We start from the raw sequence: 16,892 nt of genomic DNA, 5'->3' as shown, positions 1-16,892 counted from the left end.
ATAACTCTTCTAGAGTTGTTACCATGGTGATAAGGCATGTAGTATTCAGGAAACATTTTACCTCAGGCAAACCTAAAGTTAACTCTTCTGTCTTTAAATTAACTCTCCAATCCTTAAAATAACTCCAGAGTTAAAGACAGGCTGTTAATTAGCTGCATGTGAAAATAACTACAGAGGAGGTAAATTAACTACAGAGGAGGTAAATTAACTACAGAGGAGGTAAATTAACTACAGGAGAGGTAACTTAAGGAATGAAGAGGTAAGATAACTCTCTCACGTGTGGAGGTAAGTTTTCTCTTGCCTTATTATCTCTAGCATGATCTTAGTGAATTGAGGCCAATGTCACTTACATTCAATTATCCATATCCTCCTGGTCAGCAACGGTTGCTGGGCGCCGCTCGGAGGTTCAGTGGAAGCCAATTGGCGTATCGCTCAGAAACAGCCTTATCAGTCCACCGACAGACTGTACACACACTGTACTGTCTGCTGAAAACCCGCCCAGTGGGAGGTGATGACGGACCCGTCGTTGCCTTTGATCAGACGTGTGTACGAGCCTTATGTTAACCCTCCTTCAATTATTGTTCACTCCTTTTCCAAATAAAAACACATCATCTATAAATCTTTTCCATAAAATTAGGTCATGGTGTTGCTGATTGTGAATAAAAGTACTATCTCATCTTGTCATAAAGATGTTCGTCAGGCTAGGGGCATATCTTGCCCCCATCGCAACACCTGTTATCTATTGGTAGAAACTTCCACTGAATGCAAAATAATTATGAGTCATTGCAAATTCTAATGCTTTCATTAAAGGGACACTTAAAGAGAACCCAAAGTTTCTGCAATCAATATTAGGACACAGAGGCACATTCTGCATACAATCATCAGCCTCTGTGTCCTTATAGTGTGCCCCCAGGCCCCTAGCCCCCCACCCCCCGTGCTCTGCTGTCCCCCCTTATAAAAGCCGCCAGGCTAGCCACACACAGATTGTTGCTAGTCGGCTGTTTACATTCAGGCTGCCACTCACCGCCGCTCCCCCACTTCCTGTATTGCGCGGCTCTCCAACCGGTGTCCCAAGCCGATTGGAGGAAGCTTATGGAGGCGGGGAGGGAAGGGACACAGGCAGGGAGCCGCGCTATACAGGAGGCGGGGGAGCGGTGGTGAGTGGCAGCCTGAATGTAAACAGCCGACTAGCGACATTCTGTGTGTCGCTAGCCTGGCGGTTTTTATAAGGGGGGACAGCAGAGCATGGGAGGGGGGGGGGGGGGCTAGGGGCACACAAGGACACAGAGGCTGATGATTGTATGCAGAATGTGCCTCTGTGTCCTAATATTGATTGCAGAAACCCACCTTGGGTTCTCTTTAAGCCAGGAATAACTTACTTGCCTTGGGCTTCTACCAGCCCCCTGCAGCCGTCCCATGCCCTTGCAGTTACTCATGAAGCCTCCTGTCCCCCCGCTGCCAGCTAGTTTCGTTTTCGCTAACAGGGAGTTGGCGGGCTTTCTGTGCCTGCGCAGGCTGCTATTGTGGACCAGAAACCTGAAGAAAAATACACGTGGAAACGAAACTAGCTGGCGGCGGAGGACCGGAGGCACTGTGAGTGACTGCGAGGGCACAGGAAGACTAGATGGGGCTGGAAAAAGCCCCAGGAAAGTAAAACTTATTTTTATTCATGGCTTAACTGTCCCTTTTAAATAAACTACCATATCATTAGTCAAATTACAGTTCTTCCTCAGGAAATATTCAACCGCTGTCAATCCAGCCTGTTGGTTTATGACCGTATAGAGGGATGAGACATTAGCAGGAGCTAAAAAGTGTGGTGTGTCAAAATCCAGATGCTCTAAAATCTTTATGAGGTGCTTCGAATCTTTTAGATAGGATGGAATCTCCAATGTCATAGGTTGTAAGAAAGTGTCCAGAAAATGACCTAAACGTGAGTTCACAGAATTGATGCCGCTCACAAGAGGTCTCCCTGGTGGGTTAGTAGTTTTCGTGAATTTGCTGCAATTTCTGGAATGACCACTAGATGGGACTATTGTCGCTACTTGGTGGTTGTTACTAGATGTTGCATGATATGACCAAAAATAGACTGCTATGGGATGTGATATATACTGTATATTTTATGATGCCTAATGATGGTGTTTTTTGTGATATTAGGGATGTTCACTAATGTCTAGAACAATTTCCATGTTAAGCTTTGTGTTTTGCATATTTATTGTATTTATTTGTGCATTACTTTTAGTGTCGTTTATACATATATGTTACGGCCAGAACCCGAAGTGTGGCCACTTCGGCTTCAGGCCGGTCACTTTGGGTTCTGGCCGGTCAATGTGCGAAGTGGCCGCTGCGCTGCGGCCAATGTTGGAAATGGAATGTTTCCTGTTAAGATTAATGTATTTTCTTGCCGTCTCTGGCCAAATGTAGCAAAAGTTAGTTCATTTAATGAAATGAAGCCGGCGGCAATGTAACGGATGAAGCCGCCGGCTTCCATTCTCTCTCATCCCCCTGCCTCCTCTCCTCCCCAATACTGGCAGCCGGGGGGGACATGCGTGTCCCCCCAGAGTCGTTCGTCGCGGCAGGCAATCCTACTGTTCCTGCAGAGTGGGTGCTGGCAGAAGGGATGTCTGCTTTCCTGCAGCCACGAACGACTCTCGGGGTCACGCACCCCGGCTGCCCATAGGAGAGAGAGAGAGAGAGAGAGAGAGAGGCAGGGGGAGGAGAGAGAGAGAGCCGGCACCTACATCCCCCACAAGGCCTAGCGCCTGATCACCTGACTCTTTTCAGCCAATTGGCTTCCACTGAACCTTCGAGCGGAGCCCAGCAACTGTTGCTGACTGGGAGGATATGGATAATTGAATGTAAGTGACAATGCCTATATATGTGTTGGTAGCTCAGTCTCCATTATCCCCTGACGACGGTGGAATGCCGAAACAGGTCGGGACTGGAGATTGGGCATTGGTCTTGACACCTAGAGTGAAGTGTCTACTGTGTATTGCATACACGATATGTGCTACTGCACTTAAAGGGTCCCTGTTGTAAGGACCCTGAAAGTAAGTCATTGTATATGTGCTCCTCCTGTGTTTTTTACTAGAATAAGCAAGAAGTTATAAATCAGGATGATACCATTTATTGGCTAACTAAAAATGAATAAAAATAAGCAAGCTTTCGGCCTTGCAGCCTTCGTCAGTCTTATATTCTGTTAGTTTGCAGGCTGGTGGTACAGACAGCTTTATACATGCAACATCAAAAGGGAAAACAGATATTTTTTTCAAGCATTAATACATGTCATTAAGATGCCTTAATTCAATACTTCAATACAATATCCTACTGCTACTACTTAATAGAATAAAGTGACTTTAATATCTAAAGCTAGCAGTGGCATACATTTGAAATCGGCGCCGGTAGACTTGGGCGCAAGATACAGCCGGTATATGGCGTCGGGAAAAAAGGGCGCAGGGTTTTAATCGATAAGCATGAATAACGTTTAAAAAAAAAATGTGCTATATTTCGTTTAAAAATAATGTTTTATAAAGTTATAAATCATTAAATAATGTGTATGAAATCAGAAATTGTAAAAACGTTAATCTTCCCTGTTTAAAAAGTGAAATGTATAATAACGTTTTATAAAAGATTAATAAGAATGTTACTAAAACTATACTTAACCCTACTCTCACACAGAACCCTCCCTGTACCTACCCCTAGCCCCTAGACCCCCTGGTGGTGCCTAAACCTAAGACCCCCCTTGTGGTGCCTAACCCTAAGACCCAACTGTGGTGCCTAAACCTAAGACCCCCCTGGTGGTGCCTAAACCTAAGACCCCCCTGTGATAAGCATTAATAACGCTTTAAAAAAATATTGTGCTGTTTTTCATTTAAAAATAATGTTTTAAAAAATTATAAATCATTAAATAATGTGTAATCATGAGAAGCAGTTATAAAACATTAAATGTCTCCGGGCGCCGCTTGTAAAACGTTATTTTTCTCCGGTGCCCTTTTTTTCCTGTTGGGTGCCCAATAAACGATATTTATTATGGGAGTGAATGTCGGTACCCTTTTTGTCCACCTGCCTCATGCGCCCAAATATTCTGCTTCCGGTATATGACTGATCCTGCTTCTGCACAAGTCCGGGCCGTATTAATTACTATTCCCCCTCCAGGCCGCTATGGATAGTGGGGGAATGATATAATTCGTCTTCCAGCGATTGCTGGAGGCTGAATTATTGTGTTTTTTAGGCAACCTCGGCTCCGTCTTCTGACGGCGGCGCCCAAATCTAGCAATGCCAAAAAGCATTGCTCCACTAGCAGTGACCTTTATGCTTGATTTGTCCTGGTGATGGTCACTTGTGCTATGCTGTTTTTGAACACTGTGGTGATACTACAGATATTCATTGTGTTGTCCGGCATTAAGGATTCTTATACATACTATTGATGCCATCGTGGATGTGGTGACCGGAGCGGCTGGTGGATGCAAATCCTCTCTTATATGGTTGGATCAGTGCTTGTATCTCTTCAGCAGCGGTGCTTGGGTGTAACATGCTGCATCTCTTGCATAGTCATACTTCCGGCGAACCGCAGTGAACCACAATAAGTGTAAAAGTCTCCATAGACTTCCATTGCTTTTGCGGCCCCTTGCGGCAAAATAGAGTAACATAACGCAGGTTTCCACTGCAGGTGTAAAAGGAGCCTAAATGTTATTTGCCTCTCATACAGTCAAGTATTCAACTTATTTCCTGTTCATTGCACTTAAACCCGAAGGAAGATGGATATGGTTAAAATGCAGTTGTATAGCAAGATGTTATAGTAAATATACTGTACATAGATGGAAGAGTCAGTAAATGCAGCAGCAGCAACAACATGCAGTGAAGAGAAGGCCTGGAAACAGGTGGATTGGCAAATGGTAACCAAACATATTGGTAGGTGGTGTTCGTTTTGGGCCTATGACTCCGCTACAGCTGTAGCAGAAATCAGCGGTTGTGCAGGAACATGACTACAGTTATTGACGATAAGACTCGCTCTCCTGCTTCCAAATTGTTGACATACACAGAAAGAAAATATGAAATATATAATTGACCAGTGTTAGGGCTGATTCACACTGTGGTGCTTTTTAGCAGCGTTTCAGCGCTTTGCTGATCACCAGATGTCAGCACAGCGCTGAGACAATGTATCCCTATGGGACCATTCTCTCTGCAGTATTCGCTATTTGTATAAATCGCAAATGCGCTGCAGGTAGAATTTCGGGAAGGATTGCAATGAGATTCTGTGCAAGTGTTGGTAAAATCACAGAGAATTTGTAGAGTGCCTTCAAGTGAACCTAACCTTAAGGTACATACACATGTTGGATTTTCGCAAACGACCGGTCGTTTGGACGTTTGAACGTCCGGTCGTTTGGACGTCAAGTCCGGCGTGTGTACAGTCGGTCATTCAGCTGATAGAAGTGGACTTGTATGATCTGCTTGGTGGATCATTCAAATCCAGTCTTATCAGCAGAACGACCGACTGTACACACGCCGAACTTGACGTCCAAACGAGCGGACGTTCAAACATCCAAACAACAGGTCATTTGCGAAAATCCGACGTGTGTACGAGCCTTTATTCTCACTGAATACTAATCAGGCAAGACTTGATAGATTATTTCTTTACACAGTTACATAAATATATATTAATTTCTTTGATTTTGGGTCTAGGATAAACTCCCTGATTACTATAAACCTTGGATGGATATAGCAGAAAATCTACCTGACTTGGTTGAGAGCAAAAAACTGCGGGATGAAGTCAAACAGGTGAGTGCTGCCACCTTGTGCCTATAACAAATACTGAGGGGCAAGCTGGGATTTTTGTTGTGTAGATTCAAAGGTCCAGATCTACACTTTGCAGTTGTTAGACTTGTTTTTAACCAGGTTGGAAGTGATTGCCTCCATGCCTGACACCCAAATTGCAACCACAGGTTACTGCAGCCCGATACATGCTAGAAGCTACAACTGATCACATCAAAATATAGGGATTTCTGCATGTTTGTGCACATTGTCCAATCAGAGTTTGTGCCTCAACAGGCATCACATTGCATTGTGGGAAGAGCACTTGCATCACTTATAAATGTGGGCTGAGACCATCACTAGCTCAATGTCTATCATGGACATGCCAACTTTTTCTGATTAATAAAATAATTTAAAACATTGATTTTTAACACTAGACCTAATAAGTGGATAAAAGCAGTAAAGGAAAAAAAATCTGGTTGCCTAAGCAGAGCATCTGTATTTGATGTACGTTCATATGGACAATTAACTGCACACATGTACTGCCAAACAGCCCGTCCACCATTCAGTTGCTGGTACCGGCTGTATGGAGTGTCGTAGCAATAGGGAATGCAGAGGTTTCGCATGTACCGGGGCCCTCCCTCAATAGTAGTATTAGCATTTTATTGGTCCTGTGCTGGTAATAATCACTTCTATAGATGCTTTAAATAGTTGTAATCATTAACAAACTGTTACCCATCCCCTTCTTGCACCACTGAAGTTGAACTTGGGTGATAGATCCAAATGTATATCACTGTATATTATTTTGTATATGTTTTATTTTAAATAGCGCACAAACAATATTAGGTCAGAGATTTTCTATAAATCACTTACATTATAAGAAGGTAAATTGCACTTTGCGGCACTAATAACTTTGACCACCAGAGAGCAGAAGAACATAATAATATAATTTATTTAACTTATATTAGTTTTGCCCAGCAGAATTTTCTACACATTTGTTGGATTCATAAAAAAAAATACATTAGAACTCCAACCGTTTCTTTTTCCTATTTTGAGTGTGGCAGATTTTCCTAGCTGGCCATTATTGTCCTCTAAGATCTCATAAGTTCTCTCCACCTTGCCCCTCAGTACGCAAATCAAGCCACATCAATAAAACCATTGATGACTGAAGTGAGTCACTTTGATTATCCCCTTACAATGGCATGTATTTAGGGGTGGTGTATTAGGCAGCAAAAGAACAGTCAGTTCTTGAAGGTCGGGTGTTTGCAGCATGAAAATAGGGCAAGTGCAAGGATCTGAGCATGAGCAAGTTAGACTTGGACCACATTGTGATGGCTGGATAGGCTGGAGTTGCTACTAAACACAGGTCTTACAGAGCATTCTCAGAATGCAGTGGTTACCATCTACAAAAGTGGTCCAACGAAAGATGACCGGAGGACTGGCAACAGAGTCATGTGTTTTAAAGCTCCTTGTAGCATGAGGGGACCAGTAGGTAGTCCATATACTTTAATCCTAAAGAAAAGCTACTGTAGCACAAACTGCTGAAAACCCCTTTCTTGTCCACAAGAGGGAGCCAGGTGTCAGAATACAAAGTGAAGTGAAGCTTGCTGTGAATGGGCCTTTACAGCAGCAGACCAGTCAGAGTACCCACACAGACGCATGTGAGGGATAAAAGCTGACCACCAAACCATAGAAGAAGATATCTGGTCTTACATTTGGCTTCAGATAAGACATTGGGGTGCCTCATCTCTCAATGCAAGCAATAGAAGATTGACTAGCACACAATCATATGCCTGAAAAACCTACCTGACAAGCTTCTTAGGGTTGGTGCATTATTACTATAACTTATGAGATCCCCAGCAAAACTTTAATGGGGTCCCTAAATGTTCACACCCTTTCCCTTGCCAACATCTTGTGACCCTCCCAGCCTGGGGACCTATCCTGCAAGGGTCATAAAACAAGCGTGGACATCGTAATCTTCACACCCATAACCAGTGTAGCCACAAAAACACCTGATTTAAAGGATGGACCCCTCAATCAGAAGGATTGAAGTGTTAGTTGGGGACCCCTACAAGTAACTCCTGTGTAGTTACACCTCTGGGCATGAGGAGAGACCAGCTGGGTAAACATTTCTGCATGATCAGTCTTACTTTGCCTGCAACTGAAGTAGCTTCATAACTAGCAGAACTTTGCTATTGTGCTATAGTGACTTTGCTATATGCTTAGCTGCTTATATATGGCTTAAATTTTACATAAAAGTGAAGGTGCCATGATTCTAGCTGTCTTTCTAGCATCTTTCTGGTTTCTTATGATAATATCTTTTTTTCTATGTTGAAGACCTTTTAATTAGGCATCTTATTCCATACTAGTGACTTAGCCCGATTCAAAATGGGCTAGGTCTGTCACTATACTGGCGCGCGCATGACGCCAGCCGCACGCACGCACGCGCGCACCCCCGGGACGCCCGCCGCGCGCCCCCGTGACACCTGCCGTGCGCCCCCCCCCCTTCCCCGTGACGCCCCCCGCGCGCACTTACGTCCGCTCCTTCTGGTCCCATCCTCCAGCTCTCTGCACCGTCGGCAGTGTCTCTGCATCTTGTCCCTGCACATGCGCAGTGCTAAAAAGCAAACGGACGCAGAGACACTTGCCAATTATATATAGAGATTGTGTAATTATATATAGAGATTGTGTTTATATGCACTGGCTGTACATGTATTTGTATCTAGTTAAAGTAAAGCTTCTCTTATTGCCGTTTAGCTGCCAGAGCTGGACACTCAGCACCTGAAAGGGCACCGGCAGCAACGCCTGGCCAGGACTGTCCTCAGCCACATCGTCATGGCTTATGTCTGGCAGAACGGAGAGAGCGGAGCAGTTAAGGTGAGATTGTGCTAATGACAGAATCATCCGCTATTGCATTCATTTGGCTCAATTCCAAGTTGCATAAATGCGCCAAAAAAAAAACCATAACATTTTTATCAACTCAAAACTATGATTATCTTATTGACCATCTCTAAGTGCAGCTCCTAGGCTTCTACCTCCTACCCTCTGCAGTGCAGAATATCGGGCCAGACAACGTAGCCTTAATTGGACACTTTTTATGTGTTCTCAAAGACGACTCATCCATAGTAAAAGCGACTTCCCCAATTCAAATAACATACAAAAAAATTCTCAGATATTTATATGTGGAGTTGAATCAAGTCATTATACAGACGTCAAGTCATTTGTACATATCTTGCTGAAGATGTGTATTGGCTTTATAACATCTGGGTAAAGATATTAAGACTGTTGATAAAAGGTGGCACCAAAAGAACCTCCCCATGTTTAGGGATGATTGTTCCAAATAGAACCTGTCCCTGTTGTCGCATATGAATTGGCTTATTTCTCTGTCCCAAATGTTCACCTAACCTGAACCAGCTGATTTTGCCACCAGCGCTGCACCATTTGGGTGCCTGGAATTTTAGCCGGGTGCCGCAAAAATTAGGAAAAAAATTATAATAATTCAGTAATTAGGCCTCCTGCAATAGCCGGTGCCCGAATTATGTATCTCCCCAAGTTGCCACAACTCAGAGGGGGAACAGTAATCAGTGCCGACCTGGAGCTTGTGCAGGAGCAGGTTGAACCGTTTCTGATTCACCCTGCGCCAAGATGGCCCGCTCTGATAATGAATAGACCCACCTAACCATCCTTAAAAGAATGTCCCTTCCCCTCAACAGCACACATCTTTGCTTCCTTCAGTACACTGCATATAAAAAGTTTCCCTTAGGCTAGGCACTTTGTGCAGTTAGCGCTGCCAGTGTTCCCTGAGTACAGCGAGCATTGCTAGGGTATTGCTTCTGCTTCTTGCATAGTAGTATGCATTACCCTAACAATGCTTGCTTGCCTAGGTAACGCAGATCACGCTACGGACCCTTTTCCACTGGGAAGCGTGGCAGTTGCGCAACATGCAATTTCCACTCGCTGCAATTGTGCCATCAAGCCGGAAGAAGTGCAATCGCACTAAAAATCAAGCAGGCCACTGATTGGAAATTTGAATAAAAACTATTTGCGCTATTGGAAAAATGAGCACTGTGATTTACATGTAAATCACGGTGCTGTTGCGATCGACAAAATGGCTGCAATCTGCTTTTTGAAGCTGATCACAGCTAGTTTAAAGGGCCCTAATTGAAATTGCTGTGCACTCCCTGCGCATGCCAATATTACCAGAGTTTGCTGAATATGCCCATTTTGTTATCAGCAATAAGTGAATTATCTATACCAGTGGCGTAGCTACAGATCATGGGGCCCCAGAGCAAATGTTATTGGGGCCCTCAGATGTAGGCACTCTTGAGCAATACTACTTGCCCCTTCCCTATGGATAGGAGTTAGCAGGGCTCTTTTCATTCTCATCCAATCTACACTACATATAGTCCATGGGCACTATGCTATAGTGAGGGTGGAGGAACACAAGAAAGTTAATGGTGAAATGATTAAATACTACCTGAGCCCCCTATACTTAAGGACCCCGTAGCAGCTGCTATGGCTGCTATGGCTATTGCTATGCCTCTGATCTATACATACAATGGTCTATGTATTTCCTTCACCTTATTTATATTAAAGAAGTCAGTTCTACCAAAGGTGTAATGCTGGGCATACACGGCTCGATTTGCCATTCGATTCTCCAGCTCAAACGTTTCGCCAATCGATTCCGCAGGTGATTGTCTTATCTTCCGCTCGTTTTTCTTTTTCCATTCACTGCTATCCGGAATCAAGCGGCGAAACGATCGGGTGGGAGATCGGACGTATCGGAAATTATTTATCGAATCCTCTTAAGGCTCAAAATCGAGCTGTATATGCCCAGCATAAGACCTTCTAGTGTAGAATGCAAAACGAAACAATATAAGGGTTAGCACTCAGGACACAGTCTGTGTAATAAAGTTCTTCATAATACTCCACACGGGGACAGCAGATGTCAACAGGGCACTTGTTGTCCACCCCCCAACATAGAGAGACTCACCGGAAGGTGCGGCCAAGATGGGCCCGACTTCGCTTTAGGGGTATTGGCCACCCCTCAGCCTCCAAGGCGATCTCCACACTTCAGCAGACTCAGCTCTCCGTGTTCTCAGGGGGTAAGCTTTGCTGTGACCTCAAAAATAAAAATGGACGCTACACATAGCGTAAATGTGTTTTGAGGGAGAGTTCCCACGATTAATAAAAAACACTTTGTGTTAAAAACAGCATAAAATACAAAGAGATATAGCGCACGGCTACGTCAAGCGGGAGGAGCGGGCAGCTTCTGTGGATGTTTATCCAGCTACCGTAACGCATCCCCGGCTAATATTCCAAGACGTGCCGCCGCAAACCAAAAGTTCCACGCCAAACAGTCACTGCGTCCAGTGACGTCAGACGTTACGCCGCTCCGTAGCTCCGCCCTACGCGTTTCGTTGCTATGGCAACTCCACAGGGGCGTGAAGTGTGGAGATCGCCTTGGAGGCTGAGGGGTGGCCAATACCCCTAAAGCGAAGTCGGGCCCATCTTGGCCGCACCTTCCGGTGAGTCTCTCTATGTTGGGGGGTGGGCAACAAGTGCCCTGTTGACATCTGCTGTCCCCGTGTGGAGTATTATGAAGAACTTTATTACACAGACTGTGTCCTGAGCGCTAACCCTTATATTGTTTATTTTATTCTAGCTACTCACAAATAGCCAGGGAGCGCTCCATCATTGAACTGGTGTTTTCAGTCTGTGTTTCATATTTTTGAACTGCGAGCGCTTGTATACAATTTCTTGCATATAGAATGCAAAAAGAGTCTCCATTTGCAACAACCATATTTTTTTTTCTTTGGCTATATCATTGTTCAAGTAGTTAAGAATAATCTGAACTTATATTTTTTTTTTCTTTTCAAATCTGCATTATCAGACCTCTTTACCAGTTCACAAGTAGAAATAAGGCAAAACTGGTTCGCTTCATAACTTATTTTAACTGGTAAACTGAAATGTTTAACAGAGGCGCCACAGTAGTATAAAAACGATAAAACCTCTTAAAAAGAGGAGGCAGTGGTGGACTTACCGTACCTCCTCCAAGTAGACACCAAAAATTGTTGGTTCAAACAAATAACACATTATTCACAATACTCCAAGTGTGCAAAGTGTTTCGCAGGTGTGACCCTGCTTCATCAGGCAATGCGTTTTGTTTCAATGTGGTGGAGAGGGGCAGAGGGCCAACTGATAACGCTGAGGTGAGGTCAAATGGTGGGTGGGGCAACCGGTGATCACAAAGCTATCACCCATCGCACTGGTGGATCGCTGGCCGGGCGGCAGTAGGGGGCTGCTGTATGCACGCTGGATTATTGACAGTCATTATCGGCTGCCTCTAACATGTGTATAGTGCATTTGTCAAAATACTAGAAAGTTGTAAGACTAGCTGTTGTCAATCAGGCCAAGTAGCAGTCAGCACCCCTGATTGCCTGCTAAAAGCGCCCGTCATCACCACACACGACCTCCACCAGTCAGCAGTAGTGATTAGGCAAACATTTCTCCACACTTCCACTCTGAATATGCCCTCAAGCTGATTTTAGTGTAGCAATCCATTGTGACTTCAGTTACTGGAAATTGGAGAAAGCTATTTTGCATCTTGCTATTATGCAGTCTTGTTTTCCTCATTTTGATTTGCGTGTGCAACATTAAGATGTTAAGTCCTTGAAATCTGGTAAACAATAGCAGGCTGGGTTATGTCTAATTTAACAAACACAATACTATTTTTAACGCCTGAATCACAATCTACTCAATGGGAGAGTGGTGTTGTTATCTAACCAGAGACATTTCCTAAGGTGAGGGCAGCAAGGAATGGTTAGGGTGGTAGAACAGGTCCAGTCTCTTTTTGTTTCCCCTAAACGATATCATTTGGCTTGCCTGCAGTGCTTTTCTCCCTGTCCATAGTAGAAGTGCTCAGCTTGTTCATACTGTAACCAAGAATGAAAACCTGTGAGTGGTTGGACAATCTCTCTACATCTAACTCCCCTCCTGTGTTTGTACACAGCTTGAAGGCAACCTTAAGTGAAATAAATAATTGTCCATTTACTTACCTGGGACTTCGCCCAGCCCCCTGAAGTCCTCCTGGGCCCTCACCATCATCCCACACTCCGCCGTTCCTCCGCTGTCCCCCTCCTTAATCCATTTTGAGCATGCACGGTAGCAAATTAGCTTAGTGTGCAAGTGCAGAGAGCTCCCAACCAGTGGCGTAGCTAAGGAGCTGTGGGCCCCAATGCAAGTTTTACATTGGGGCACTCTAAGCACTCTATACTTAACAACTTATACGGCGCACCAAAACCTTCTAATGGCAACTACAGTGTCAGATGTACAAGAAGGGGATGGGAAACTGTGTGTTAATGATTACCACTATTCAATCTATAGAAGTCATTATTATGAGCAGCACAGGAGCAATAGAGAGATAATACTGCAGTTGAGGGAGGGCCCTTTGGGGCCCCTCTGGCTCAAGGGCCCAGATGCGGTTGCAACCTCTGCAACCCCTAATGCTACACCCCTGCTCCCGACTACTGGAGCTCGTTGGAGGAGGCGCACGTCAAAAGGCTGCGCATGAGGCGGTCAGAGGTGGACACCGGGGGAACTGAGCGGTGTGGGGTGATGGCACTATAGAATGATGCCCCATATACAATACAATAACATTTCTATAGCACTTTTCTCCCATAGGACTCAAAGCGCTTAGGCTCTCTCAGATTCAGTAATTAGTAGGATGAAGTATTCACACAACAAAAGTTATATTTCTGCAAATGCCAGACTGAACAGGTGGGTTTTCAGCCTGGATTTAAACACGTCCAGGGATGGGGCTGTCCTGATCTGTTGAGGTAAGGAGTTCCAAAACGTAGGGGCAGCATGACAGAAGGCTCTGGGACCAAAAGTTTCCAAGTGGACTCTGGGTATGACTAGATTATTAGAACCTGTGGATCTGAGAATGCGGGGATTGCTACCCAGCTGTAACATATCTTTCATGTATACAGGGCCTAGATTATTCAGGGATGTAAATGTCAGTAGGCCGATCCTGAATAGGACCCTCCATTCTATAGGTAGCCAGTGAAGGGAATGCAGGACTGGCGTTATGTGGCAGTTACGGGGTTGGTTGGTTAGCAGTCTGGCAGCAGTATTCTGTATCAGCTGTAGGCGGTACAAGACCTTTTTTGGAAGGCCAGTGTAGAGAGCATTGCAGTAGTCCAGTCGGGATGTGATGAAGGCGTGGACTAAGGTTGGCAGATCTTCTGGGGTATGAGGTGCTTGATTTTTGCAATGTTCTTCAGGTGAAAATAGGATGATTTCACCACAGCAGAGATTTGAGTTCTGAAGTTTAAATCCCCATTATATTTGGGCGCCCTGCCCTAATACTATTACATTAGCCCCTAACACCCAAATTTCCTGCTGCTGCTTAGTGATCAGAATCAGATGGCAAAGCACAACATAGTGAAATAGGGCCCTGACTGCTATGTATGTTGATGAATGCAGCTTTTTATGTCTCTATCAGGTTCTGCCTCGTGTTTTGGCAGTGCCCTATCACCAGCTCTCCCGAACACTTGGGCTGCCACTCATCATTGTCCATACTGATTTTGTCTTGGCCAACTGGAAAAAGAAGGATCCAGAAGGGTAAGCTCAGCTTTCTGTTATCCACTTAAACGCCACATGACCAGTCCATGTTTGGAAGCCCAACGCTACTTTTTTCTATTTTTTTTTTACTAGTAAAGAAGGCTTAGAACCTCTATTTACCTCTGTTTTTATGGAAACTTTCTCTCCCTTGCAATTTTCAGGACCAGGGACAGAGAGTGGGTTCAGGTGGCCACACACCATACAATAAAATTATCTGATAGTATAGCAATTGGATAAAAACGATTGACTGTACAGAAAAATCAAAAGCTTTTTTAAATTAGAATTTCCCATTTTTTTTTTTGACACAAGTCTATCGGGTAGTGGATTTTTCTGATCATTTTTTTTCTTAATGTATAGACCCAAGCAATTGTCAGTGCTTTCAATCATCTTTTTTCATAATTGGTCAAATTTTTCAAATGCTACAATTATTTAAAGAAAAAAAATGTATTGTATTTTTTGAATTGAAAATATCAAAAATTTTATGGTGTGTGTGGCCACCTTTGTTACCTCTGTTTTTAGGAACATCTTCTCTCCCTTCCAATTCTCAAGACCAGGGAGTGAGTTGAATTTCCAGTAGGGACATAGACAGCAATAAAAAACAGAAATTTTCACTATTTCCCACTAAAGAAGACCAAAAAAATATGACTGCATTGTTTCAGAGTCCTTCCTGTCTTTTATGACACCTTTGGGTGCGACAGGAAATGAGCGAAATTCGACCGAGACAGCAGTAAAAACATGACAGAGCTACTTCGAACATTCTTGCTCTGTCTAGCTCCTTCTCCCTGAAAACAGTTATGGGCGGAGCTAGGCTTTAAATGAATTGTACGGTTTCAGCATATAAATTGTTCGCCTTAGGCTACTTTCACACTTACCGTGCTTCATTGTGATCACAGTACTCTCCCCCGCCGCAGTTCCTCACGCGAGCAATGTAAGTCTATAGAGACTTACACTCTATGGCGTTGCGACAGAAGAAGCGAAATCAACGCAAGGCCTCTGCAAACTCTGCCTTGTGTTGCCGCATGATCTGTGCCTACTGCACGGATTATGCAGCAAAGCAAGTCTATGGTAATGGGGTAAGCGTGCACAAGCGATCACGTTTGCAGTGTGGTATGCTTATGCAGAGCGACAGTAATCCAGTGACGTCCTTCCTGTCCAGCAGGGAGTGCATCGCTGAGCATGGGCGGAGCTATGCATATTACCCTGTAAGCAAACTAAACTTTAAGGTACTATGCACAGGAGCCTGCCCCAGGCTCTCCTGCCACAGGACCATTGCACCGCACAATGGGCTCGATTCAGTAAACCGTGATAGCTCATAGCACGGCCGTGCTAGCGGTTTTGCGCTTGTTATTACAGTTTAGTGAATCAAGCCCAATATGTGAAATTAGGCTTAGTTGTATTAATAGAACACAGCATTTTCTATTGTGAAATCTTACACAATGCAATTTCTGGTACATTAAAAGCCTTTATGGGCCTGGATAGCCTTTGGCAACCTTCTGTCTATACTAATTGTTGGTTTCCTTCCTTTACATGCTCCTGGGGACCACTGTGAAGGCCTCTGACAATACAGTGAGTGAAGCCCAATTAGTTTTATAAAACTCTTTGAAGTTTATGATATCTGCTTGTGTTGAAATGTAGGAAGTTTAGCATGGATTAGAGCTGTTCTCTCTGAGTGATCGGTAAAGTGGCGGGAATTAACGCTGCCCAGATATAACAGGGTTGTTGGGAGTATCAAAAATTGTGAAATAAATATCAGTTTATCTTGATTTTTTTTGTATTCATACTGAGCAGACACCCCCAGCTCTGGCATTAGCTCAGGGGAAAATATTAAAAATGATTTTAGGATACCGATAGTACCCCTTCTATGTACTACCTCGTCTCCATGTGCAGCGGCCCGCCATCAAATAGGTTTAGTTAGGTCATTATAAGGTTAATATTAGATTGAAAGATGTGAGAGGGTTAGACATTGTTTCCAGAGTGTAGGTTAGGTTGAGGGTTAGGCAAAGGGCAAGGGTGAAGGTTAGGCATAGGGCAAGGGTGAGGGTCAGGCATTGGGCAAGGGTGAGGGTCAGGCATTGGGCAAGGGTGAGGGTCAGGCATTGGGCAAGGGTGAGGGTTAGGCATTGGGCAAGGGTGAGGGTCAGGCATTGGGCAAGGGTGAGGGTTAGGCATAGGGCAAGGGTGAGGGTTAGGCATAGGGCAAGGGTGAGGGTTAGGCATAGGTCAAGGGTGAGGGTTAGGACCTCTGTTCCTTATCTTGAAGGAAAACAGTACTTCATCAGGATAGTCAAACTCGATTGATTTCTAGTTCACCTAAGTAGGGAAAGGGTTAAGTTTAAGCATTGGATTAAAGTAAGAGCTATCAGTATAGTGGTTCCTAAAAAGTCAAGTTTTGTTTTAAACAGAAACCGTAACCAAGAATTGAACTTCATCCCAATCAGTAGCTGATATTCCCTTTCCCATGAGAAATCTATTCCTTTTCTCAAACGGATCATCAGGAGGGTCTGTATGGCTAATATTGT

The 16,892-nt window shown here is 44.2% G+C and overlaps 1 protein-coding gene across 2 annotated transcripts in view; it reads left to right on the top strand.

Annotated features, from left to right (window-relative positions):
• The window catches only part of IDO2 (indoleamine 2,3-dioxygenase 2), a 63,899-nt gene that overhangs the window by 14,710 nt on the left and 32,297 nt on the right, over positions 1 to 16,892 (top strand). For both annotated transcript variants that reach the window (XM_068272341.1, XM_068272342.1), the window contains exons 2-5: positions 5,680 to 5,775; positions 8,506 to 8,625; positions 14,255 to 14,373; positions 15,925 to 15,939. In XM_068272341.1, coding sequence (XP_068128442.1) covers positions 5,680 to 5,775; positions 8,506 to 8,625; positions 14,255 to 14,373; positions 15,925 to 15,939 — 350 coding nt within the window. The remainder of the gene's footprint in view (positions 1 to 5,679; positions 5,776 to 8,505; positions 8,626 to 14,254; positions 14,374 to 15,924; positions 15,940 to 16,892) is intronic.

Source organism: Hyperolius riggenbachi, chromosome 3, assembly GCF_040937935.1.
Source record: "Hyperolius riggenbachi isolate aHypRig1 chromosome 3, aHypRig1.pri, whole genome shotgun sequence".
Lineage (NCBI taxonomy): Eukaryota > Metazoa > Chordata > Amphibia > Anura > Hyperoliidae > Hyperolius > Hyperolius riggenbachi.
Note: the sequence above shows the minus strand (reverse complement) of the source record. Positions and strands in the feature narration are given on the sequence as shown.